This window comes from Panulirus ornatus, chromosome 9 (assembly GCF_036320965.1).
Source record: "Panulirus ornatus isolate Po-2019 chromosome 9, ASM3632096v1, whole genome shotgun sequence".
Taxonomy (NCBI): domain Eukaryota; kingdom Metazoa; phylum Arthropoda; class Malacostraca; order Decapoda; family Palinuridae; genus Panulirus; species Panulirus ornatus.
In genome coordinates, this window is record NC_092232.1 from 39,304,548 (window position 1) to 39,332,366 (window position 27,819).

A 27,819-nucleotide genomic window follows, 5' to 3' on the forward strand; every position below is an offset into this window, starting at 1 on the left:
CCCCTCCCCCATCCTATGATCCACTTCCGCTTCCATGGTTCCATCTGCTGCCAGATCCACTCCCAGATATCTAAAACACTTCACTTCCTCCAGTTTTTCTCCATTCAAACTCACCTCCCAATTGACTTGACCCTCAACCCTACTGTACCTAATAACCTTGCTCTTATTCACATTTACTCTTAACTTTCTTCTTTCACACACTTTACCAAACTCAGTCACCAGCTTCTGCAGTTTCTCACATGAATCAGCCACCAGCGCTGTATCATCAGCGAACAACAACTGACTCACTTCCCAAGCTCTCTCATCCCCAACAGACTTTCTTACTTGCCCCTCTTTCCAAAACTCTTGCATTCACCTCCCTAACAACCCCATCCATAAACAAATTAAACAACCATGGAGACATCACACACCCCTGCCGCAAACCTACATTCACTGAGAACCAATCACTTTCCTCTCTTCCTACACGTACACATGCCTTACATCCTCGATAAAAACTTTTCACTGCTTCTAACAACTTGCCTCCCACACCATATATTCTTAATACCTTCCACAGAGCATCTCTATCAACTCTATCATATGCCTTCTCCAGATCCATAAATGCTACATACAAATCCATTTGCTTTTCTAAGTATTTCTCATATACATTCTTCAAAGCAAACACCTGATCCACACATCCTCTACCACTTCTGAAACCACACTGCTCTTCCCCAATCTGATGCTCTGTACATGCCTTCACCCTCTCAATCAATACCCTCTCATATGATTTACCAGGAATACTCAGCAAACTTATACCTCTGTAATTTGAGCACTCACTCTTATCCCCTTTGCCTTTGTACAATGGCACTATGCACGCATTCCGCCAATCCTCAGGCACCTCACTGTGAGTCATACATACATTAAATAACCTTACCAACCGGTCAACAATACAGTCACCCCCTTTTTTAATAAATTCCACTGCAATACCATCCAAACCTGTTGCCTTGCCGGCTTTCATCTTCCGCAAAGCTTTTACTACCTCTTCTCTGTTTACCAAATCATTTTCCCTAACCCTCTCACTTTGCACACCACCTCGACCAAAACACCCTATATCTGCCACTCTATCATCAAACACATTCAACAAACCTTCAAAATACTCACTCCATCTCCTTCTCACATCACCACTACTTGTTATCACCTCCCCATTTGTGCCCTTCACTGAAGTTCCCATTTGCTCCCTTGTCTTACGCACTTTATTTACCTCCTTCCAGAACATCTTTTTATTCTCCCTAAAATTTAATGATACTCTCTCACCCCAACTCTCATTTGCCCTTTTTTTCACCTCTTGCACCTTTCTCTTGACCTCCTGTCTCTTTCTTTTATACGTCTCCCACTCAACTGCATTTTTTCCCTGCAAAAATCGTCCAAATGCCTCTCTCTTCTCTTTCACTAATACTCTTACTTCTTCATCCCACCACTCACTACCCTTTCTAATCAACCCACCTCCCACTCTTCTCATGCCACAAGCATCTTTTGCGCAATCCATCACTGATTCCCTAAATACATCCCATTCCTCCCCCACTCCCCTTACTTCCATTGTTCTCACCTTTTTCCATTCTGTACTCAGTCTCTCCTGGTACTTCCTCACACAAGTCTCCTTCCCAAGCTCACTTACTCTCACCACCCTCTTCACCCCAACATTCACTCTTCTTTTCTGAAAACCCATACAAATCTTCACCTTAACCTCCACAAGATAATGATCAGACATCCCTCCAGTTGCACCTCTCAGCACATTAACATCCAAAAGTCTCTCTTTCGCGCGCCTGTCAATTAACACGTAATCCAATAATGCTCTCTGGCCATCTCTCCTACTTACATAAGTATACTTATGTATATCTCGCTTTTTAAACCAGGTATTCCCAATCATCAGTCCTTTTTCAGCACATAAATCTACAAGCTCTTCACCATTTCCATTTACAACACTGAACACCCCATGTACACCAATTATTCCCTCAACTGCCACATTACTCACCTTTGCATTCAAATCACCCATCACTATAACCCGGTCTCGTGCATCAAAACCACTAACACACTCATTCAGCTGCTCCCAAAACACTTGCCTCTCATGATCTTTCTTCTCATGCCCAGGTACATATGCACCAATAATCACCCATCTCTCTCCATCAACTTTCAGTTTTACCCATATTAATCGGGAATTTACTTTCTTACATTCTATCACGTACTCCCACAACTCCTGTTTCAGGAGTACTGCTACTCCTTCCCTTCCTCTTGTCCTCTCACTAACCCCTGACTTTACTCCCAAGACATTCCCAAACCACTCTACCCCTTCACCCTTGAGCTTCGTTTCACTCAGAGCCAAAACATCCAGGTTCCTTTCCTCAAACATACTACCTATCTCTCCTTTTTTCACATCTTGGTTACATCCACACACATTTAGGCACCCCAATCTGAGCCTTCGAGGAGTATGAGCACTCCCCGCGTGACTCCTTCTTCTGTTTCCCATTTTAGAAAGTTAAAAAAATACAAGGAGGGGAGGATTTCTGGCCCCCCGCTCCCGTCCCCTCTAGTCGCTTTCTACGACACATGAGGAATGCATGGGAAGTATTCTTTCACCCCTATCCCCAGGGATAATATACATATATATATATATATATATATATATATATATACACATACACACACATACACACACACACGCACATATACACACACACACACACATACATATATATACATATGAAAAATGTAAGAAACAATTTAGAAAACTGAAACTTCTAGCTTGAAATGAAAAGAAAAAAAAAAATGAATGTCACATAATGGTTCAACCTCTGGCTATGGAAAAAGGAAATGTTTAATTTATTTACACAAAAGTCAGTAGTAGTTCTCATCATATATATATATATATATATATATATATATATATATATATATATATATATATATATATATTGGTTCTCAGTGAATGTAGGTTTGCAGCAGGGGTGTGTGATGTCTCCATGGTTGTTTAATTTGTTTATGGATGGGGTTGTTAGGGAGGTAAATGAGAGAGTTTTGGAGAGAGGGGCAAGTATGAAGTCTGTTGGGGATGAGAGAGCTTGGGAAGTGAGTCAGTTGTTGTTCGCTGATGATACAGCGCTGGTGGCTGATTCATGTGAGAAACTGCAGAAGCTGGTGACTGAGTTTGGTAAAGTGTGTGGAAGAAGAAAGTTAAGAGTAAATGTGAATAAGAGCAAGGTTATTAGGTACAGTAGGGTTGAGGGTCAAGTCAATTGGGAGGTGAGTTTGAATGGAGAAAAACTGGAGGAAGTGAAGTGTTTTAGATATCTGGGAGTGGATCTGGCAGCGGATGGAACCATGGAAGCGGAAGTGGATCATAGGGTGGGGGAGGGGGCGAAAATTCTGGGGGCCTTCAAGAATGTGTGGAAGTCGAGAACATTATCTCGGAAAGCAAAAATGGGTATGTTTGAAGGAATAGTGGTTCCAACAATGTTGTATGGTTGCGAGGCGTGGGCTGTGGATAGAGTTGTGCGCAGGAGGATGGATGTGCTGGAATTGAGATGTTTGAGGACAATGTGTGGTGTGAGGTGGTTTGATCGAGTGAGTAACGTAAGGGTAAGAGAGATGTGTGGAAATAAAAAGAGCGTGGTTGAGAGAGCAGAAGAGGGTGTTTTGAAGTGGTTTGGGCACATGGAGAGGATGAGTGAGGAAAGATTGACCAAGAGGATATATGTGTCGGAGGTGGAGGGAACAAGGAGAAGAGGGAGACCAAATTGGAGGTGGAAAGATGGAGTGAAAAAGATTTTGTGTGATCGGGGCCTGAACATGCAGGAGGGTGAAAGGAGGGCAAGGAATAGAGTGAATTGGAGCGATGTGGTATACCGGGGTTGACGTGCCGTCAGTGGATTGAATCAAGGCATGTGAAGCGTCTGGGGTAAGCTATGGAAAGCTGTGTAGGTATGTATATTTGCGTGTGTGGAAGTATGTATATACATGTGTATGGGGGGGGTTGGGCCATTTCTTTCGTCTGTTTCCTTGCGCTACCTCGCAAACGTGGGAGACAGCGACAAAGTATAATAAAATAAAGATAAATATATATATATATATATATATATATATATATATATATATATATATATATATATATATATATATATATATATTTATATATATATTTTTTTTTTTTTTTTGCTTTGTCGCTGTCTCCCGCGTTTGCGAGGTAGCGCAGGGAAACAGACGAAAGAAATGGCTCAACCCACCCCCATACACATGTATATACATACGTCCACACACGCAAATATACATACCTACACAGCTTTCCATGGTTTACCCCAGACGCTTCACATGCCCTATATATATATATATATATATATATATATATATATATTATATATATTTTTTTTTTGCTTTGTCGCTGTCTCCCGCGTTTGCGAGGTAGCGCAAGGAAACAGACAAAAGAAATGGCTCAACCCACCCCCATACACATGTATATACATACGTCCACACACGCAAATATACATACCTACACATCTTTCCATGGTTTACCCCAGGCTCTTCACATGCCCTGATTCAATCCACTTACAGCACGTCAACCCCGGTATACCACATCGCTCCAATTCACTCTATTCCTTGCCCTCCTTTCACCCTCCTGCATGTTCAGGCCCCGATCACACAAAATCTTTTTCACTCCATCTTTCCACCTCCAATTTGTCTCCCACTTCTCCTCGTTCCCTCCACCTCCAACACATATATCCTCTTGGTCAATCTTTCCTCATTCATTCTCTCCATGTGCCCAAACCATTTCAAAACACCCTCTTCTGCTCTCTCAACCACGCTCTTTTTATTTCCACACATCTCTCTTACCCTTACGTTACTTACTCGATCAAACCACCTCACACCACACATTGTCCTCAAACATCTCATTTCCAGCACATCCATCCTCCTGTGCACAACTCTATCCATAGCCCACGCCTCGCAACCATACAACATTGTTGGAACCACTATTCCTTCAAACATACCCATTTTTGCTTTGCGAGATAATGTTCTCGACTTCCACGCATTCTTCAAGGCTCCCAGGATTTTCGCCCCCTCCCCCACCCTATGATCCACTTCCGCTTCCATGGTTCCATCCGCTGCCAGATCCACTCCCAGATATCTAAAACACTTTACTTCCTCCAGTTTTTCTCCATTCAAACTTACCTCCCAATTGACTTGACCCTCAACCCTACTGTACCTAATAACCTTACTCTTATTCACATTTACTCTTAACTTTCTTCTTTCAAAGACTTTACCAAACTCAGTCACCAGCTTCTGCAGTTTCTCACATGAATCAGCCACCAGCGCTGTATCATCAGTGAACAACAACTGACTCACTTCCCAAGCTCTCTCATCCCCAACAGACTTCAGACTTCATACTGACTCTTATCCCCTTTGCCTTTGTACAATGGCACTATGCATGCATTCCGCCAATCCTCAGGCACCTCACCATGAGTCATACATACATTAAATAACCTTACCAACCAGTCAATAATACAGTCACCCCCTTTAATAAATTCCACTGCAATACCATCCAAAACTGCTGCCTTGCCGGCTTTCATCTTCCGCAAAGCTTTTACTACCTCTTCTCTGTTTACCAAATCATTTTCCCTAACCCTCTCACTTTGCACACCAATATGTATATATATATATATATATATATATATATATATATATATATTTTTTTTTTTTCATACTATTCGCTATTTCCCGCGATAGCGAGGTAGCGTTAAGAACAGAGGACAGGGCCTTTGAGGGAATATCCTCACCTGGCCCTCTTCTCTGTTCCTACTTTTGGAAAATTAAAAAAAAAAAACGAGAGGGGAGGATTTCCAGCCCCCCGGTCCCTTCCCTTTTAGTCGCCTTCTACGATACGCAGGGAATACGTGGGAAGTATTCTTTCTCCCCTATCCCCAGGGAATATATATATATATATATATATATATATATATATATATATATATATATATATATATATATATATATCCCTGGGGATAGGGGAGAAAGAATACTTCCCATGTATTCCCTGCGTGTCGTAGAAGGCGACTAAAAGGGGAGGGAGCGGGGGGCTGGAAATCCTCCCCTCTCACTTTTTTTTTTTTTTTTTTTTTTAATTTTCCAAAAGAGGGAACAGAGAAGGGGCCCAGGTGAGGATATTCCCTCAAGGGCCCAGTCCTCTGTTCTCAACGCTACCTCGCTAATGCGGGAAATGGCGAATAGTATGAAAGAAAGAAAAAAGATATATATATATATATATATATATATATATATATATATATATATATATTCTTTCGTCTGTTTCCTTCGCTACCTCGCAAACACGGGAGACAGCGACAAAGCAAAAAAAAAAAGAGAAAAAATATATATATATATATATATATATATATATATATATATATATATATTTTTTTTTTTTTTTTTTTTTTTAAACTATTCGCCATTTCCCGCATTAGCGAGGTAGCGCTAAGAACAGAGGACTGGGCCTTTTTTGGAATATCCTCACCTGGCCCCCCTCTGTTCCTTCTTTTGGAAAATTTAAAAAAAAAAACGAGAGGGGAGGAATTCCAGCCCCCCGCTCCCTCCCCTTTTAGTCGCCTTCTACGACACGCAGGGAATACGTGGGAAGTATTCTTAAACCCCTATCCCCAGGGATAATATATATATATATATATATATATATATATATATATATATATTGCGTAAGACAAGGGAGCAAATGGGAACTTCAGTGAAGGGCGCAAATGGGAAGGTGATAACAAGTAGTGGTGATGTGAGAAGGAGATGGAGTGAGTATTTTGAAGGTTTGTTGAATGTGTTTGATGATAGAGTGGCAGATATAGGGTGTTTTGGTCGAGGTGGTGTGCAAAGTGAGAGGGTTAGGGAAAATGATTTGGTAAACAGAGAAGAGGTAGTGAAAGCTTTGCGGAAGATGAAAGCCGGCAAGGCAGCAGTTTTGGATGGTATTGCAGTGGAATTTATTAAAAAAGGGGGTGACTGTATTGTTGACTGGTTGGTAAGGTTATTTAATGTATGTATGACTCATGGTGAGGTGCCTGAGGATTGGCGGAATGCGTGCATAGTGCCATTGTACAAAGGCAAAGGGGATAAGAGTGAGTGCTCAAATTACAGAGGTATAAGTTTGTTGAGTATTCCTGGTAAATTATATGGGAGGGTATTGATTGAGAGGGTGAAGGCATGTACAGAGCATCAGATTGGGGAAGAGCAGTGTGGTTTCAGAAGTGGTAGAGGATGTGTGGGTCAGGTGTTTGCTTTGAAGAATGTATGTGAGAAATACTTAGAAAAGCAAATGGATTTGTATGTAGCATTTATGGATCTGGAGAAGGCATATGATAGAGTTGATAGAGATGCTCTGTGGAAGGTATTAAGAATATATGGTGTGGGAGGAAAGTTGTTAGAAGCAGTGAAAAGTTTTTATCGAGGATGTAAGGCATGTGTACGTGTAGGAAGAGAGGAAAGTGATTGGATCTCAGTGAATGTAGGTTTGCGGCAGGGGTGTGTGATGTCTCCATGGTTGTTTAATTTGTTTATGGATGGGGTTGTTAGGGAGGTAAATGCAAGAGTTTTGGAAAGAGGGGCAAGTATAAAGTCTGTTGGGGATGAGAGAGCTTGGGAAGTGAGTTAGTTGTTGTTCGCTGATGATACAGCGCTGGTGGCTGATTCATGTGAGAAACTGCAGAAGCTGGTGACTGAGTTTGGAAAAGTGTGTGGAAGAAGAAAGTTAAGAGTAAATGTGAATAAGAGCAAGGTTATTAGGTACAGTAGGGTTGAGGGTCAAGTCAATTGGGAGGTGAGTTTAAATGGAGAAAAACTGGAGGAAGTGAAGTGTTTTAGATATCTGGGAGTGGATCTGGCAGCGGATGGAACCATGGAAGCGGAAGTGGATCATAGGGTGGGGGAGGGGGCGAAAATCCTGGGGGCCTTGAAGAATGTGTGGAAGTCGAGAACATTATCTCGGAAAGCAAAAATGGGTATGTTTGAAGGAATAGTGGTTCCAACAATGTTGTATGGTTGCGAGGCGTGGGCTATGGATAGAGTTGTCCGCAGGAGGATGGATGTGCTGGAAATGAGATGTTTGAGGACAATGTGTGGTGTGAGGTGGTTTGATCGAGTGAGTAACGTAAGGGTAAGAGAGATGTGTGGAAATAAAAAGAGCGTGGTTGAGAGAGCAGAAGAGGGTGTTTTGAAGTGGTTTGGGCACATGGAGAGAATGAGTGAGGAAAGATTGACCAAGAGGATATATGTGTCGGAGGTGGAGGGAACAAGGAGAAGAGGGAGACCAAATTGGAGGTGGAAAGATGGAGTGAAAAAGATTTTGTGTGATCGGGGCCTGAACATGCAGGAGGGTGAAAGGAGGGCAAGGAATAGAGTGAATTGGAGCGATGTGGTATACCGGGGTTGACGTGCTGTCAGTGGATTGAAGCAAGGCATGTGAAGCGTCTGGGATAAACCATGGAAAGCTGTGTAGGTATGTATATTTGTGTGTGTGGACGTATGTATATACATGTGTATGGGGGTGGGTTGGGCCATTTCTTTCGTCTGTTTCCTTGCGCTACCTCGGAAACGTGGGAGACAGCGACAAAGTATAATAAAAAATAAAAAATATAATATATATATATATATATATATATATATATATATATATATATATATATATATATATATATATATATATTTTCTTTTCTTGCTTTGTCGCTGTCTCCTGTGTTTGCGAGGTAGCGCAAGGAAACAGACGAAAGAAACGGCCCAACCCACCCCCATACACATGTATATATATACACGTCCACACACGCAAATATACATACCTACACAGCTTTCCATGGTTTACCCCAGACGCTTCACATGCCCTGATTCAATCCACTGACAGCACGTCAACCCCGGTATACCACATCGATCCAGTTCACTCTATTCCTTGTCCTCCTTTCACCCTCCTGCATGTTCAGGCCCCGATCACACAAAATCTTTTTCACTCCATCTTTCCACCTCCAATTTGGTCTCCCACTTCTCCTCGTTCCCTCCACCTCCGACACATATATCCTCTTGGTCAATCTTTCCTCACTCATTCTCTCCATGTGCCCAAACCATTTCAAAACACCCTCTTCTGCTCTCTCAACCACTCTCTTTTTATTTCCACACATCTCTCTTACCCTTACGTTACTTACTCGATCAAACCACCTCACACCACACATTGTCCTCAAACATCTCATTTCCAGCACATCCATCCTCCTGCGCACAACTCTATCCATAGCCCACACCTCGCAACCATACAACATTGTTGGAACCACTATTCCTTCAAACATACCCATTTTTGCTTTCCGAGATAATGTTCTCGACTTCCACACATTCTTCAAGGCTCTCAGGATTTTCAGCCCCTCCCCCACCCTTATTATCCACTTCCGCTTCCATGGTTCCATCCGCTGCCAGATCCACTCCCAGATATCTAAAACACTTTACTTCCTCCAGTTTTTCTCCATTCAAACTTACCTCCCAATTGACTTAACCCTCAACCCTACTGTACCTAATAACCTTGCTCTTATTCACATTTACTCTTAACTTTCTTCTTTCAAAGACTTTACCAAACTCAGTCACCAGCTTCTGCAGTTTCTCACATGAATCAGCCACCAGCGCTGTATCATCAGCGAACAACAACTGACTCACTTCCCAAGCTCTCTCATCCCCAACAGACTTGAGACTTCATACTCACTCTTATCCCCTTTGCCTTTGTACATTGGCACTATGCATGCATTCCGCCAATCCTCAGGCACCTCACCATGAGTCATACATACATTAAATAACCTTACCAACCAGTCAATAATACAGTCACCCCCTTTTTTAATAAAATCCGCTGCAATACCATCCAAAACTGCTGCCTTGCCGGCTTTCATCTTCCGCAAAGCTTTTACTACCTCTTCTCTGTTTACCAAATCATTTTCCCTAACCCTCTCACTTTGCACACCAATATGTATATATTTTTTTTTTTTTTTCCGCTGTCTCCCGCGTTTGCGAGGTAGCGCAAGGAAACAGACGAAAGAAATGGCCCAACCCACCCCCATACACATGTATATACATACGTCCACACACGCAAATATACATACCTACATAGCTTTCCATGGTTTACCCCAGACGCTTCACATGCCTTGATTCAATCCACTGACAGCACGTCAACCCCGGTATACCACATTGCTCCAATTCACTCTATTCCTTGCCCTCCTTTCACCCTCCTGCATGTTCAGGCCCCGATCACCCAAAATCTTTTTCACTCCATCTTTCCACCTCCAATTTGGTCTCCCTCTTCTCCTCGTTCCCTCCACCTCCGACACATATATTCTCTTGGTCAATCTTTCCTCTCTCATTCTCTCCATGTGACCAAACCATTTCAGAACACCCTCTTCTGCTCTCTCAACCACGCTCTTTTTATTTCCACACATCTCTCTTACCCTTATGTTACTTACTCGATCAAACCACCTCACACCACACATTGTCCTCAAACATCTCATTTCCAGCACATCCATCCTCCTGCACACAACTCTATCCATAGCCCACGCCTCGCAACCATTCAACATTGTTGGAACCACTATTCCTTCAAACATACCCATTTTTGCTTTCCGAGATAATGTTCTCGACTTCCACACATTCTTCAAGGCTCCCAGGATTTTCAGCCCCTCCCCCACCCTATGATCCACTTCCGCCTCCATGGTTCCATCCGCTGCCAGATCCAGATATCTAAAACACTTTACTTCCTCCAGTTTTTCTCCATTCAAACTTACCTCCCAATTGACTTGAACCTCAACCCTACTGTACCTAATAACCTTGCTCTTATTCACATTTACTCTTAACTTTCTTCTTTCACACACTTTATCAAACTCAGTCACCAGCTTCTGCAGTTTCTCACATGAATCAGCCACCAGCGCTGTATCATCAGCGAACAACAACTGACTCACTTCCCAAGCTCTTTCATCCCCAACAGACTTCATACTTGCCCCTCTTTCCAAAACTCTTGCATTTACCTCCCTAACAACCCCATCCATAAACAAATTAAACAACCATTTAGACATCACACACCCCTGCCGCAAACCTACATTCACTGAGAACCAATTACTTTCCTCTCTTCCTACATGTACACATGCCTTACATCCTCGATAAAAACTTTTCACTGCTTCTAACAACCTGCCTCCCACACCATATATTCTTAATACCTTCCACAGAGCATCTCTATCAACTCTATCATATGCCTTCTCCAGATCCATAAATGCTACATACAAATCGATTTGCTTTTCTAAGTATTTCTCACATACATTCTCGAAAGCAAACACCTGATCCACACATCCTCTACCACTTCTGAAACCACACTGCTCTTCCCCAATCTGATGCTCTGTACATGCCTTCACCCTCTCAATCAATACCCTCCCATATAATTTACCAGGAATACTCAACAAACTTATACCTCTGTAATTTGAGCACTCACTCTTATCCCCTTTGCCTTTGCACAATGGCACTATGCAAGCATTCCGCCAATTCTCAGGCACCTCACCATGAATCATACATACATTAGATAACCTTACCAACCAGTCAACAATACAGTGACCCCCTTTTTTAATAAATTCCACTGCAATACCATCCAAACCCACTGCCTTGCCGGCTTTCATCTTCCGCAGAGCTTTTACCACCTCTTCTCTATTTACCAAATCATTCTCCCTAACCCTCTCACTTTGCACGCCACCTCGACCAAAACACCCTATATCTGCCACTCTATCATCAAACACATTCAACAAACCTTCAAAATACTCACTCCATCTCCTTATCACATCACCTCTACTTGTTATCACCTCCCCATTAGCCCCCTTCACTAAAGTTCCCATTTGCTCCCTTGTCTTATGCACTTTATTTACCTCCTTCCAAAACATCTTTTTATTCTCCCTAAAATTTAATGATACTATCTCACCCCAACTCTCATTTACCCTCTTTTTCACCTCTTGCACCTTTCTCTTGACCTCCTGCCTCTTACTTTTATACATCTCCCACTCATTTGCATTTTTTCCCTGCAAAAATCGTCCAAATGCCTCTCTCTTCTCTCTCACTAATAATCTTACTTCTTCATCCCACCACTCACTACCCTTTCTAATCAACCCACCTCCGACGCTTCTCATGCCACAAGCATCTTCTGCACAAGCCATCACTGCTTCCCTAAATACATCGCATTCCTCCCCCACTCCCTTTATGTCCTTTGTTCTCACCTTTTTCCATTCTGTAATCAGTCTTTCTTGGTACTTCCTCACACAAGTCTCCTTCCCAAGCTCACTTACTCTCACCACTCTCTTCACCCCAACATTCTCTCTTCTTTTCTGAAAACCTCTACAAATCTTCACTTTTGCCTTCACAAGATAATGATCAGACATCCCTCCAGTTGCACCTCTCAGCACATTAACATCAAAAGTATCTCTTTCACGCGTCTATCAATTAACACGTAATCCAATAATGCTCTCTGGCCATCTGTCCTACTTACATACGTATACTTATGTATATCTCTCTTTTTAAACCAGCTATTCCCAGTCACCAGTCCTTTTTCAGCACATAAATCTACAAGCTCTTCACTATTTCCATTTATAACACTGAACACCTCAGGTACACCAATTATTCGCTCAACTGCCATATTACTCACCTTTGCATTCAAATCACCCATCACTATAGCTCGTTCTTGTGCATCAAAACTACTAACACAGTCACTCAGCTGCTCCCAAAACACTTGCCTCTCAGATCTTTCTTCTTATGCCCAGGTACATATGCACCAATAACCACCCATCTCTCTCCATCCTGGTACTCCTTCTCTTGCTGTCGTCCTCTCACTAACCCTTGACTTTACTCCCAAGACATTCCCTAACCACTCTTCCCCTTTATCCTTGAGCTTTGTTTCACTCAGAACCAAAACATCTAGGTTCCTTTCCTCAAACATACTACCTATCTCTCCTTTTTTCTCATATTGAGTACATCCACACACATTTAGACACCCCAATCTGAGCCTTCGAGGAGGATGAGCATGGGAGTGGATTTGGCAGCGGATGGAACCATGGAAGCAGAAGTGAATCATAGGGTGGGGGAGGGAGTGAAAGTTCTGGGAGCGTTGAAGAATGTGTGGAAGTTGAGAATGTTATCTTGGAAAGCAAAAATGGGTATGTTTGAAGGAATAGTGGTTCCAACAATGAAATGTGGTTGCGAGGCGTGGGCTATAGATAGTGTTGTGCGGAGGAGGGTGGATGTGCTGGAAATTTTGTGTGGAGAACAAATGAGAACAAATGGGAACATTGGTGAAGGGGGCTAATGGGGAAGTAATATGAACATTGGTGAAGGGGGGCTAATGGGGAAGTAATAACAAGTAGTGGTGATGTGAGAAGGAGATGGAGTGAGTAATTTGAAGGTTTGTTGAATGTGTTAGATGATAGAGTGGCAGGTATAAGGTGTTTAGGTTGAGGTGGTGTGCGAAGTGAAAGGGTTAGGGAGAATGATTTGGTAAATAGAGAAGAGGTTGTGAAAGCTTTGCGGAAGATGAAAGCCAGCAAAGCGGCAGGTTTGGATGGTATTGCAGTGGAATTTATTTAAAAAGGGGATGACTGTGTTGTTGACTGGTTGGTAAGGATATTTAATATATGTATGGCTCATGATGAAATCCCTGAGGATTGGCAGAATGTATGCTTAGTGCCATTGTACAAAGAAAGGAGGATAAAGGTGAGTGCTCAAATTACAGAAGTATAAGGTTTTTGAGTATTCCTGGGAAATTATGTGGGAGGGTATTGATTAAGAGGGTGAAGGCATGTACAGAGCATCAGATTGGGGAAGAGCAGTGTGGTTTCAGAAGTGGCAGAGGATGTGTGGATCAGGTGTTTGCTTTGAAGAATGTATGTGAGAAATACTTAGAAAAACAAATGGATTTGTATGTAACATTTATGGATCTGGAGAAGGCATATGATAGAGTTGTTAGAGATGCTCTTTGGAAGGTATTAAGAATATATGGTGTGGGAGGCAAGTTGCTAGAAGCAGTGAAAAGTTTTTATTGAGGATGTTAAGTATATATAAGAGTATAAAGAGAGCAAAGTGATTGGTTCTCAGTGAATGTTGGTTTACAGTAGGGGTGCTTGATGTCTCCATGGTTAATTTGTTTATGGATGGGGTTGCTAGGGAGGTGAATGCAAGAGTTTTGGAGAGAGGGGCAATTATGCAGTCTGTTGTGGATGAGAGAGCTTGGGAAATGAGTCAGCTGTTTGTCGCTGATGATGCAGCGCTGTTGGCTTATTCGGATGAGAAACTGCAGAAGCTGGTGACTGAGTTTGGTAAAGTGTGTGAAAGAAGAAAGCTGAGAGTAAATGTGAATAAGAGCAAGGTAATTAGGCACAGTAGGGTTGAGGGACAAGTCAACTGGGAGGTAAGTTTGAATGGAGAAAAACTGGAGGAAGTGAAGTGTTTTAGATATCTGGGAGTGGATTTGGCAGCGGATGGAAATGTGGAAGCGGAAGTGAGTCACAGGGTGGGGGAGGGGGCGAAAGTTCCGGGAGCATTGAAAAATGTGTGGAAGGTGAGAACATTATCTCAAAAAGCAAAAATGAGTATGTTTGAAGGAATAGTGGTTCCAACAATGTTATAATCTTGTGAGGCATGGGCTATAGATAGGGTTGTACGAAGGAGGGTGGATGTGCTGGAAATGAGGTGTTTGAGGACAATATGTGGTTTGATGAGGTAAGTAATGAAAGGGTGTTTTGAAATGGTTTGGCCACATGGAGAGAGAGAGTGAGGAAAGATTGACAAAGAGGATATATGTGTCAGAGGTGGAGGGAACGAGGAGAAGTGGGAGACCAAATTGGAGGTGGAACGATGGAGTGAAAAAGATTTTGTGTGATTGGGGCCTGAACATGCAGGAGGGTGAAAGGCATGCAAGGAATAGAGTGAATTGGAACGATGTAGTATACCCTGGTTGATGTGGTGTCACTGGATTGAACCAGGGCACGTGAAGCATCTGGGGTAAACCATGGGAAGTTTTGTGGAGCCTGGATGTGGAAAGGGAGCTGTGGTTCGGTGCATTATACATGACAGCTAGAGATTGAGTGTGAACAAATGTGGCCTTTGTTGTCTTTTCCTAGCGCTGTCTCGCGCATGTGCGGGGGAGGGGGTTGTAATTACATGTGTAGCAGGGTGGCAGTGGGAGTAAATACAGGCAGCAAGTATGAATTATGTACATGTGTATATATGTAAATGCCTGTGTATGTATATATATGTATACGTTGAAATGTATAGGTATGTATATGTGCATGTTTGGACGGGTATGTATATACATGTGTATGTGGGTGGGCTGGGCCATTCTTTCGTCTGTTTCCTTGCACTACCTCGCTGATGCAGGAGACAGCGACAAAGTATGATGAAAATGAAATATAATAACATAGAGATATTAACATCTGTTCATACATATACATACACATACACAAACATATATGTATATACACATATACATGTTCATACTTGCTTACCTTCATCTATTCTCAGCTCTACCCCACCCCACAGGAAACAGCATCGTTACCCCCTGCTTCAGTGAAGTAGCACCAGGAAAACAGTCAAAAAAGACCACATTGGTTCTCACTGCCACTAGCTTTTATGTGCAATACACCGAAACCACAGCTCCATATCCAGACCTCACAGACCTTTCTATAGTTTACCGTAGACGTTTCAAATGCCTGGTTCAGTAAATTGACAGCACATCAACCACGGTATACCACATCGTTCCAATTCACTCTGTTCCTTGCATGCCTCTCACCCTCCTGTATGTTCAGGCCCCATCCTCAAAATCTTTTTCACTCGATCTTTCCACCTTCGGTTTGGTCTCTCTCTTCTCCTTGTTCCCTCCACCTCTGACACATATATCGTCTTTGTCAACCTTTCCTCACTCATTCTTTCCATGTCCAAACCATTTCAACACACCCTTTTCTGCTCTCTCAACCACATTCCTTTTATTTCTACGCATCTCTCTTACACTTTCATAACTTACTCGATCAAACTGCCTAACACCACATCTTGTCCTCAAACATTTCATTTCCAACACATCCCCCTTCCTCTGTACAACCATACCATGTAACATTGTTGGAACTACTATTCTTTCAGACATACCCATTTTTGCTCTTTGAGATAGTGTTCTCTCCTTCCACACATTCTTCATCACTCTCAGAACCTTCGCCCTGTCCTTTACCATGTGACTCACTTCTGCTTCCATGTTTCCATTTGCTGCTAAACTCACTCCCAGATATCTAAAACACTTCACTTCCTCCAATTTTTCTCCATTCAAACTTACATCCCAACTAACTTTTCCTTCAACCCTGCTGAGCATAATATCCTTGTTCCTATTCACATTTACTGTCAACTTTCTCCTTTTACACACTTTTCCTGTGTCAGCGAGGTAGTGTCAAGAAACAGAAAAAGAATGGGCCATCCACTCATATACACATATAAATAAGCATTCATACATATACATAGACATACACAGAACATATACCTATATACATTGTTTGCTTGGAATTCTTTGAAACAAAATTATTAGGGGACATCTTACCATTTAAGGCAGTTTGGTTTAAGTATGCAGATGATGTTCTTTTTGTTTGGGTAACAAATGAAAGTATACAAACATTTCTCCTTTTGCTTAACAATTCAGTACCTTCTTTCAACTCTACCATAGAAGTGGAAAATATTGTATATTACCATTTTTAGACTACATGATTCGTAGGGATAGATAGCATATACAGAAAACTCACCAATGTTTGTTCTTGTATTCATTATTACTCAGTTCATCATAACAGAGTTGATTTTTTTATGCTAGCTGAGATGGCATGAGCAGCTGAGGCCCTAATCAAGGCCATCTCATTAATGTTATATGTATGACAGAGTGGCAGATGTTGGGTGTTTTGGTCAGGGAGGTGAGCGAAGTAAGAAGATAAGGGAGAATGGTTTGATTAAGAGAGAAAAGGTGTTGGAGGCCTTGCAGAAGATGAAAGTCAGGAAGGGGGCAGGTTTGGATGGTATTGCAGTTGAATTTATTAAGAAAGGGGATGACTGTGTTGTTGATTGGTTGGTAAGGATATTCAGTGTATGTATGGATCATGGTGATGTGCCTGAGAATTGGTGGAATGCATGTATATTGCCATTGTACAAAGGCAAAGGGGATAAAGGTGAATGCTGAAACTACAGAGGCATAAGTTTGTTGAGCATTCCTGGAAAATTGTATGGGAGGTTGTTGATTGAGTGGGTGAAGGCATGTACAGATCATCAAATTGGGGAGGAGCAGTGTGGTTTCAGAAGTGGTAGAGGATGTGTGGATTAGGTGTTTGCTTTAAAGAGTGTATGTGAGAAATATTTAGAAAAACAAATGGATTTGTATGTGGCATTTATGGATCTAGAGAAGGCATATGATAGGGTTGATAGAGATGCTTTGTGGAAGGTCTTAAGAGTATATGGTGTAGGAGGTAAGCCGTTACAAGCTGTGATAAGTTGTTATCTAGGATGTAAGGCATGTGTATGAGTGGGAAGAGAAGAGAGTGACTGGTTCCCAGTGAAGGTCAGTCTTTGGCAGGGGTGTGTGATGCCTCCAGGGTTGTTTAATTTATTTATTTATGGGGTTGTTAGGGAGGTAAATGCAAGAGTTGTGGAGAAAGGGGCGAACAGGTAGTCTGTTGGGGATGAGTGGGGCTGGGAAGTGCGTCAGTTGTTGTTTGCTGATGATACAACACTGGTGGCTGATTCGAGTGAGAAACTGCAGAAGTTGGTGACTGAGTTTGGAAAAGTGTGTGAAAGAAGAACGTTTAGAGTAAACGTGAATAAGACCAAGGTTATTAGGATCAGTAGGGTTGAGGTACAAGTTAATTGGGATGTAAGTTTGAATGGAGAAATGTTGGAGGAAGTGAAGAGTTCTAGATATCTGGGAGTGGACTTGGTAGCGAATAGGGTGGGGGAGGGAGCAGAGGTTCTGAGAGTGATGAAAAATGTGTGGAAGGAGAGAATGTTATCTCAGAAAGCAAAAATGGGTATGCTTGAAGGAATAGTAGTTCCTGTAATATTATATGATTGTGAGATATGGGCTGTAGATAAGGTTGTATAGAGGAGGGTGGATGTGTTATAAATGAAATGTTTGAGGACAGTGTGTGGTGTGAGCTGGTTTGATCGATAAGTAATGAAAAGGTCAGAGTGATGTGTGGAAAGAAAAAGAGTACAGTTGAGAGAGCAGAAGTGGGTGTGTTGAAATGAGTGAGGAAAGGTTGACAAAGAGGATATATGTGTCAGAGGTGGAGGGAACAAGGAGAAGCAGAAGACCAAATTGGAGGTAGAAGGATTGAGCGAAAAAGATTTTGAGCGATTGGGGCCTGAACATACAGGGGAGTGAGAGGCGTACAAGGAATGAATTTATTTATTTACGTATTTTATCATACTTGATTGCCGTTTCCCACTTCAGCAAGGTAGCACCAGGAAACAGGCGAAGAATGGCCCATCCTCTTAGATACATTTTTTTTTTTTTTTTTTTTTTTTTTTTTTTTGCCGCTGTCTCCCACGTTTGCGAGGTAGCGCAAGGAAACAGACAAAAGAAATGGCCCAACCCACCCCCATACACATGTATATACATACGTCCACACACGCAAATATACATACCTATACAGCTTTCCATGGTTTACCCCAGACGCTTCACATGCCCTGATTCAATCCACTGACAGCACGTGAACCCCGGTATACCACATCGCTCCAATTCACTCTATTCCTTGCCCTCCTTTCACCCTCCTGCATGTTCAGGCCCCGATCACACAAAATCTTCTTCACTCCATCTTTCCACCTCCAATTTGGTCTCCCTCTTCTCCTCGTTCCCTCCACCTCCGACACATATATCCTCTTGGTCAATCTTTCCTCACTCATTCTCTCCATGTGCCCAAACCATTTCAAAACACCCTCTTCTGCTCTCTCAACCATGCTCTTTTTATTTCCACACATCTCTCTTACCCTTACGTTACTTACTCGATCAAACCACCTCACACCACACATTGTCCTCAAACATCTCATTTCCAGCACATCCATCCTCCTGCGCACCACTCTATCCATAGCCCACGCCTCGCAACCATACAACATTGTTGGAACCACTATTCCTTCAAACATACCCATTTTTGCTTTCCGAGATAATGTTCTCGACTTCCACACATTTTTCAAGGCTCCCAGAATTTTCGCCCCCTCCCCCACCCTATGATCCACTTCCGCTTCCATGGTTCCATCCGCTGCCAGATCCACTCCCAGATATCTAAAACACTTCACTTCCTCCAGTTTTTCTCCATTCAAACTCACCTCCCAATTGAATTGACCCTCAACCCTACTGTACCTAATAACCTTGCTCTTATTCACATTTACTCTTAACTTTCTTCTTTCACACACTTTACCAAACTCAGTCACCAGCTTCTGCAGTTTCTCACATGAATCAGCCACCAGCGCTGTATCATCAGCGAACAACAACTGACTCACTTCCCAAGCTCTCTCATCCCCAACAGACTTCATACTTGCCCCTCTTTCCAAAACTCTTGGAGGTGGAGGTGGAAAGATGGAGTGAAAAAGATTTTGTGTGATCGGGGCCTGAACATGCAGGAGGGTGAAAGGAGGGCAAGGAATAGAGTGATTTGGAGCGATGTGGTATACCGGGGTTGACGTGCTGTCAGTGGATTGAATCAAGGCATGTGAAGCGTCTGGGGTAAACCATGGAAAGCTGTGTAGGTATGTATATTTGCGTGTGTGGACGTATGTATATACATGTGTATGGGAGGGGGGGTTGGGCCATTTCTTTTGTCTGTTTCCTTGCGCTACCTCGCAAACGCGGGAGACAGCGACAAAGTATAAAAAAAAAATAAAAAAAAAATATATATATATATATATATATATAATTATATATAATTATGTATAATCTTTTTTTTTTTTCAAACTATTCGCCATTTCCCGCATTAGCAAGGTAGCGTTAAGAACAGAGGACTGGGCCTCTGAGGGAATATCCTCACCTGGCCCCCCTTCACTGTTCCTTCTCTTGGAAAGTTAAAAAAAAAAAAGAAAACAAGAGGGGAGGATTTCCAGCCCCCCACTCCCTCCCCTTTTAGTCGCCTTCTACGACACGCAGGGAATACGTGGGAAGTATTCTTTCTCCCCCTATCCCCAGGGATAATATATATATATATATGGAAGTATATATGGAAGTAAGGGGAGTGGGGGAGGAATGGGATGTATTTAGGGAATCAGTGATGGATTGCGCAAAAGATGCTTGTGGCATGAGGAGAGTGGGAGGTGGGTTGATTAGAAAGGGTAGTGAGTGGTGGGATGAAGAAGTAAGAGTATTAGTGAAAGAGAAGAGAGAGGCATTTGGACGATTTTTGCAGGGAAAAAATGCAATTGAGTGGGAGATGTATAAAAGAAAGAGACAGGAGGTCAAGAGAAAGGTGCAAGAGGTGAAAAAAAGGGCAAATGAGAGATGGGGTGAGAGAGTATCATTAAATTTTAGGGAGAATAAAAAGATGTTCCGGAAGGAGGTAAATAAAGTGCGTAAGACAAGGGAGCAAATGGGAACTTCAGTGAAGGGCGCAAATGGGGAGGTGATAACAAGTAGTGGTGATGTGAGAAGGAGATGGAGTGAGTATTTCGAAGGTTTGTTGAATGTGTTTGATGATAGAGTGGCAGATATAGGGTGTTTTGGTCGAGGTGGTGTGCAAAGTGAGAGGGTTAGGGAAAATGATTTGGTAAACAGAGAAGAGGTAGTGAAAGCTTTGCGGAAGATGAAAGCCGGCAAGGCAGCAGGTTTGGATGGTATTGCAGTGGAATTTATTAAAAAAGGGGGTGACTGTTTTGTTGACTGGTTGGTAAGGTTATTTAATGTATGTATGACTCATGGTGAGGTGCCTGAGGATTGGCGGAATGCGTGCATAGTGCCATTGCACAAAGACAAAGGGGATAAGAGTGAGTGCTCAAATTACAGAGGTATAAGTTTGTTGAGTATTCCTGGTAAATTATATGGGAGGGTATTAATTGAGAGGGTGAAGGCATGTACAGAGCATCAGATTGGGGAAGAGCATTGTGGTTTCAGAAGTGGTAGAGGATGTGTGGATCAGGTGTTTGCTTTGAAGAATGTATGTGAGAAATACTTAGAAAAGCAAATGGATTTGTATGTAGCATTTATGGATCTGGAGAAGGCATATGATAGAGTTGATAGAGATGCTCTGTGGAAGGTATTAAGAATATATGGTGTGGGAGGCAAGTTGTTAGAAGCAGTGAAAAGTTTTTATCGAGGATGTAAGGCATGTGTACGTGTAGGAAGAGAGGAAAGTGATTGGTTCTCAGTGAATGTAGGTTTGCGGCATGGGTGTGTGATGTCTCCATGGTTGTTTAATTTGTTTATGGATGGGGTTGTTAGGGAGGTGAATGCAAGAGTTTTGGAAAGAGGGGCAAGTATGAAGTCTGTTGGGGATGAGAGAGCTTGGGAAGTGAGTCAGTTGTTCGCTGATGATACAGCGCTGGTGGCTGATTCATGTGAGAAACTGCAGAAGCTGGTGACTGAGTCTGGTAAAGTGTGTGAAAGAAGAAAGTTAAGAGTAAATGTGAATAAGAGCAAGGTTATTAGGTACAGTAGGGTTGAGGGTCAAGTCAATTGGGAGGTGAGTTTGAATGGAGAAAAACTGGAGGAAGTGAAGTGTTTTAGATATCTGGGAGTGGATCTGGCAGCGGATGGAACCATGGAAGCGGAAGTGGATCATAGGGTGGGGGAGGGGGCGAAAATTATATATAATTATATATATATATATTGGTTCCAACAATGTTGTATGGTTGCGAGGTGTGGGCTATTGATAGAGTTGTGTGCAGGAGGATGGATGTGCTGGAAATGAGATGTTTGAGGACAATGTGTGGTGTGAGGTGGTTTGATCGAGTGAGTAACGTAAGGGTAAGAGAGATGTGAGGAAATAAAAAGAGCATGGTTGAGAGAGCAGAAGAGGGTGTTTTGAAGTGGTTTGGGCACATGGAGAGAATGAGTGAGGAAAGATTGACCAAGAGGATATATGTGTCGAAGGTGGAGGGAACGAGGAGAAGAGGGAGACCAAATTGGAGGTGGAAAGATGGAGTGAAAAAGATTTTGTGTGATCGGGGCCTGAACATGCAGGAGGGTGAAAGGAGGGCAAGGAATAGAGTGATTTGGAGCGATGTGGTATACCGGGGTTGACGTGCTGTCAGTGGATTGAATCAAGGCATGTGAAGCGTCTGGGGTAAACCATGGAAAGCTGTGTAGGTATGTATATTTGCGTGTGTGGAAGTATGTATATACATGTGTATGGGGGGGGGTTGGGCCATTTCTTTTGTCTGTTTCCTTGCGCTACCTCGCAAACGCGGGAGACAGCGACAAAGTATAAAAAAAAAAAAAAAAAAAAAATATATATATATATATATATATATATATATATATATATATATATATATATATATATATATATATATATATATATAATTATATATAATTATGTATAATCTTTTTTTTTTTCAAACTATTCGCCATTTCCCGCATTAGCAAGGTAGCGTTAAGAACAGAGGACTGGGCCTCTGAGGGAATATCCTCACCTGGCCCCCCTTCACTGTTCCTTCTCTTGGAAAGTTAAAAAAAAAAAAAGAAAACAAGAGGGGAGGATTTCCAGCCCCCCACTCCCTCCCCTTTTAGTCGCCTTCTACGACACGCAGGGAATACGTGGGAAGTATTCTTTCTCCCCCTATCCCCAGGGATAATATATATATATATATATATATATATATATATATATATATATATATATATATATATATATATATATATGGAAGTATATATGGAAGTAAGGGGAGTGGGGGAGGAATGGGATGTATTTAGGGAATCAGTGATGGATTGCGCAAAAGATGCTTGTGGCATGAGAAGAGTGGGAGGTGGGTTGATTAGAAAGGGTAGTGAGTGGTGGGATGAAGAAGTAAGAGTATTAGTGAAAGAGAAGAGAGAGGCATTTGGGCGATTTTTGCAGGGAAAAAATGCAATTGAGTGGGAGATGTATAAAAGAAAGAGACAGGAGGTCAAGAGAAAGGTGCAAGAGGTGAAAAAAAGGGCAAATGAGAGATGGGGTGAGAGAGTATCATTAAATTTTAGGGAGAATAAAAAGATGTTCTGGAAGGAGGTAAATAAAGTGCGTAAGACAAGGGAGCAAATGGGAACTTCAGTGAAGGGCGCAAATGGGGAGGTGATAACAAGTAGTGGTGATGTGAGAAGGAGATGGAGTGAGTATTTCGAAGGTTTGTTGAATGTGTTTGATGATAGAGTGGCAGATATAGGGTGTTTTGGTCGAGGTGGTGTGCAAAGTGAGAGGGTTAGGGGAAAATGATTTGGTAAACAGAGAAGAGGTAGTGAAAGCTTTGCGGAAGATGAAAGCCGGCAAGGCAGCAGGTTTGGATGGTATTGCAGTGGAATTTATTAAAAAAGGGGGTGACTGTATTGTTGACTGGTTGGTAAGGTTATTTAATGTATGTATGACTCATGGTGAGGTGCCTGAGGATTGGCGGAATGCGTGCATAGTGCCATTGTACAAAGACAAAGGGGATAAGAGTGAGTGCTCAAATTACAGAGGTATAAGTTTGTTGAGTATTCCTGGTAAATTATATGGGAGGGTATTAATTGAGAGGGTGAAGGCATGTACAGAGCATCAGATTGGGGAAGAGCAGTGTGGTTTCAGAAGTGGTAGAGGATGTGTGGATCAGGTGTTTGCTTTGAAGAATGTATGTGAGAAATACTTAGAAAAGCAAATGGATTTGTATGTAGCATTTATGGATCTGGAGAAGGCATATGATAGAGTTGATAGAGATGCTCTGTGGAAGGTATTAAGAATATATGGTGTGGGAGGAAAGTTGTTAGAAGCAGTGAAAAGTTTTTATCGAGGATGTAAGGCATGTGTACGTGTAGGAAGAGAGGAAAGTGATTGGTTCTCAGTGAATGTAGGTTTGCGGCAGGGGTGTGTGATGTCTCCATGGTTGTTTAATTTGTTTATGGATGGGGTTGTTAGGGAGGTAAATGCAAGAGTTTTGGAAAGAGGGGCAAGTATGAAGTCTGTTGGGGATGAGAGAGCTTGGGAAGTGAGTCAGTTGTTGTTCGCTGATGACACAGCGCTGGTGGCTGATTCATGTGTGAAACTGCAGAAGCTGGTGACTGAGTCTGGTAAAGTGTGTGGAAGAAGAAAGTTAAGAGTAAATGTGAATAAGAGCAAGGTTATTAGGTACAGTAGGGTTGAGGGTCAAGTCAATTGGGAGGTGAGTGTGAATGGAGAAAAACTGGAGGAAGTTAAGTGTTTTAGATATCTGGGAGTGGATCTGGCAGCGGATGGAACCATTGAAGCGGAAGTGGATCATAGGGTGGGGGAGGGGGCGAAAATTCTGGGGGCCTTGAAGAATGTGTGGAAGTCGAGAACATTATCTCGGAAAGCAAAAATGGGTATGTTTGAAGGAATAGTGGTTCCAACGATGTTGTATGGTTGCGAGGCGTGGGCTATGGATAGAGTTGTGCGCAGGAGGATGGATGTGCTGGAAATGAGATGTTTGAGGACAATGTGTGGTGTGAGGTGGTTTGATCGAGTGAGTAACGTAAGGGTAAGAGAGATGTGTGGAAATAAAAAGAGCGTGGTTGAGAGAGCAGAAGAGGGTGTTTTGAAGTGGTTTGGGCACATGGAGAGGATGAGTGAGGAAAGATTGACCAAGAGGATATATGTGTCGGAGGTGGAGGGAACAAGGAGAAGAGGGAGACCAAATTGGAGGTGGAAAGATGGAGTGAAAAAGATTTTGTGTGATCGGGGCCTGAACATGCAGGAGGGTGAAAGGAGGGCAAGGAATAGAGTGAATTGGAGCGATGTGGTATACCGGGGCTGACGTGCTGTCAGTGGATTGAATCAAGGCATGTGAAGCGTCTGGGGTAAACCATGGAAAGCTGTGTAGGTATGTATATTTGCGTGTGTGGACGTATGTATATACATGTGTATGGGGGGGAGGTTGGGCCATTTCTTTCGTCTGTTTCCTTGCGCTACCTCGCAAACGCGGGAGACAGCGACAAAGTATTAAAAAAAAAAAAAAAAAAAAAAAAATATATATATATATATATATATATATATATATATATATATATATATATATATATATATATATATATATATATATTTTAAGGGGCAAATTGACCAATTTATATAAGAGATGATCCTTAAAGTCACTCTGGGAATGACTCCAGTCATTATGTAGTCAGAAAAATGTATATTAATTTTGCTATTTTCTTTTTAAAGAAATGAAGGTGTTGGTGTTCTTGTGAGCTTGAGTAAGGAGCGGCAACCTCATAAGTCAGCTCATGAACATTTCCAGTGTCACCTCATCCATGTAGAAGAGTTTGAAGATCCATCCATGGAACAAATTAGTCAATTTATTTCCATATGTGATAAAGCTCATGAAGAAAATAAGGTAACATACTCTTGCTGTTTGACTATTTTGCAAATAGATAAAACTTTTGAGAATAGTATCAGTCAGTAAGTTAGATTATTTGTACAGGATTTGTAATTAGCAGTGTACACTGATTTTTGCATAACCAGTAGAACCAATTTCATTTTATATTAACAGATAGTGTGTGTCCACTGTAGAATGGGGCGAGGAAGAACAGGAGTGATGCTGGCATGTTACTTGATGAAATATTATAGACAGGTCCCTGGAGAAGCCATGTGTAATGTGAGACTCATGAGACCTGGCAGCATTGAAACCAGGGAGCAGGAGAGAGCTGTAATGAAGTTTAAGGACTACCTTGAATGGGGACACTTATAGATTAGTACTATGGATGTATGCACAAGACATCTCAATGACTGAGTTATCTGTATAAAGAGTTAAGATTGTGAAGCCTATTAACATGAGGTCTGTTCTTTTAGCATGAGAATAAAAACACACTTCAACTTAATGTCAGGTATATGATTAAGTTTACTTATACAGTTCCACTCTCATCTCAGATCCAGCAACCTTAGGGTTGAGTAGTCTTCAAATTATGAATTTTATTGGGCTAAAGGTATTGATATTCCCAAGGAGACCTGATAGCAGTCCATATGTACTAGTAACAATCTGTAGCATTTTATTTTCCCAGTATACAAGTACTGATAGGTTTTAAACATTACAAATGCAGTAGTAACTGCACTGTAGTTGCTGAAAGTTCTTCCTTGTTTCTGATCTTAGAATGTATAGTGTATGCTATGGTAGCAATAAGTACACGTTTATTGAAGTCAGCTGATTTTGCCTCATGCACTTCCTAATGTTGCTACTTTGTCCTGAGTCATTGAAGAATCAAAACCAAAATTTTCACATAGGTTTTGCACTACCATGCCTTTCTCTGCCATATATTTAAGGTCTACTGTGTATTTGCTTTCTTTTCATAGCATTTCTCTGATCATTGGATCATGGATGCCTATTGCATGCCATTATATAGGCAGAATACTCAAATAAAGAGTGCAACAGATGTGACCACCATGTGCTCAAATCAAAGGAAACTGACCTGGAAGACACAGATGCCTGGGCAGTGCATAGACAAAAGAGTGGCTGCTTCTGTTAAGACAAGCAATATTTTACTGAGCACAAGGTGAAATTTATGAGGAACAGAATAAACTTTACTTGAGGAGTTTTATTTCCTACTTATCTGTCTATCTATTTGTCAACATCTTTGATGCCCATTCCCTTTGGGAACTCCTGTAAGGGAGTGGATGTCGCAAAAGAGACTCCTTTAACGTTGAACCCCAGTACCACTTCTTATCCTTTAGTACCTAACCCTTAACAGGCCACTGGTAAAGCGCAACTCTAGCACAATATTTTCATAGGCGCCTACTTAATGTTCCTACCAACTACTTCTACCAAACGTGTCTACCTGATATTCCATTGTAATGGTACAACCTACGCCTACTACTTAATGCTCCCAGCTAATGCTCCTCCCTGCTGCTTCAAAAATTTTATTTTCCAGGATGTCAGCAAATGAAGCTACTGTTATTCATTTCTAACGCTACCCCAATAAGATTTGAAAGATAGTCAAGTATAAAAAGAAATTAGTTTTTAGCATTATAACAGTAGTTATATATTGTATCTACCAAAAAATCTTTGTTTTTGACCCAAAAATGTACAATGTAGACACAGGGATAGTGATAGATGATTACTTTGATGTTGAAGTGCAGAAGATGGCATCTAGCCCAGTTGTGGTTGAGAGTTAACGTGAGTGTCATTTGGCCCAGTTGTAGTTTGGAGTAAATAAACATGAATGTCATCTTGTGATGAAGCTGATGCTCCTTGAGAAGCAGGAAGAAGGTCTTGTATTTCATGGTGTAAACATGTTTAGAGGATCATCAAAATTCAGTTCAGTCTTGGCAGTTTCAGGGAAAATGAAGAGGTTGGAGTTGCTGAGTCTGAGAAACTACTATGCTTTGAAGTCTTCTTAAACAGTTTTTATGGTGTTACTTGTTTCATATAATTAGTTATGCATATCCATTTATAACAGCAAAGATTAGACTGTGTCACTGTGCAGATGTGTGGACAAGAGTGGCAAATTTCACAAACAAGTGCCATTTCACTGAGCACCAATACCCTTGAAGGTTTGTTGAAGTTTGGCATGCCAAACTAGAGATGTTAGAATGCATTTTAAAGCAATGAACATAATTGATAGGGTGATAGTGAGATGTAGGGATGCAGTCA

General features: G+C 41.8%; 1 protein-coding gene across 1 annotated transcript in view; it reads left to right on the forward strand.

The window, feature by feature from the left end:
* Positions 1–27,398, forward strand: part of LOC139750357 (dual specificity protein phosphatase 23-like) — a 32,721-nt gene extending 5,323 nt beyond the window's left edge. The window contains exons 2-3 of the mRNA XM_071665063.1: positions 25,398–25,569; positions 25,726–27,398. Coding sequence (XP_071521164.1) covers positions 25,398–25,569; positions 25,726–25,923 — 370 coding nt within the window. The 3' untranslated portion in view covers positions 25,924–27,398. The remainder of the gene's footprint in view (positions 1–25,397; positions 25,570–25,725) is intronic.
* The last annotated feature ends 421 nt before the right edge of the window (positions 27,399–27,819 follow it).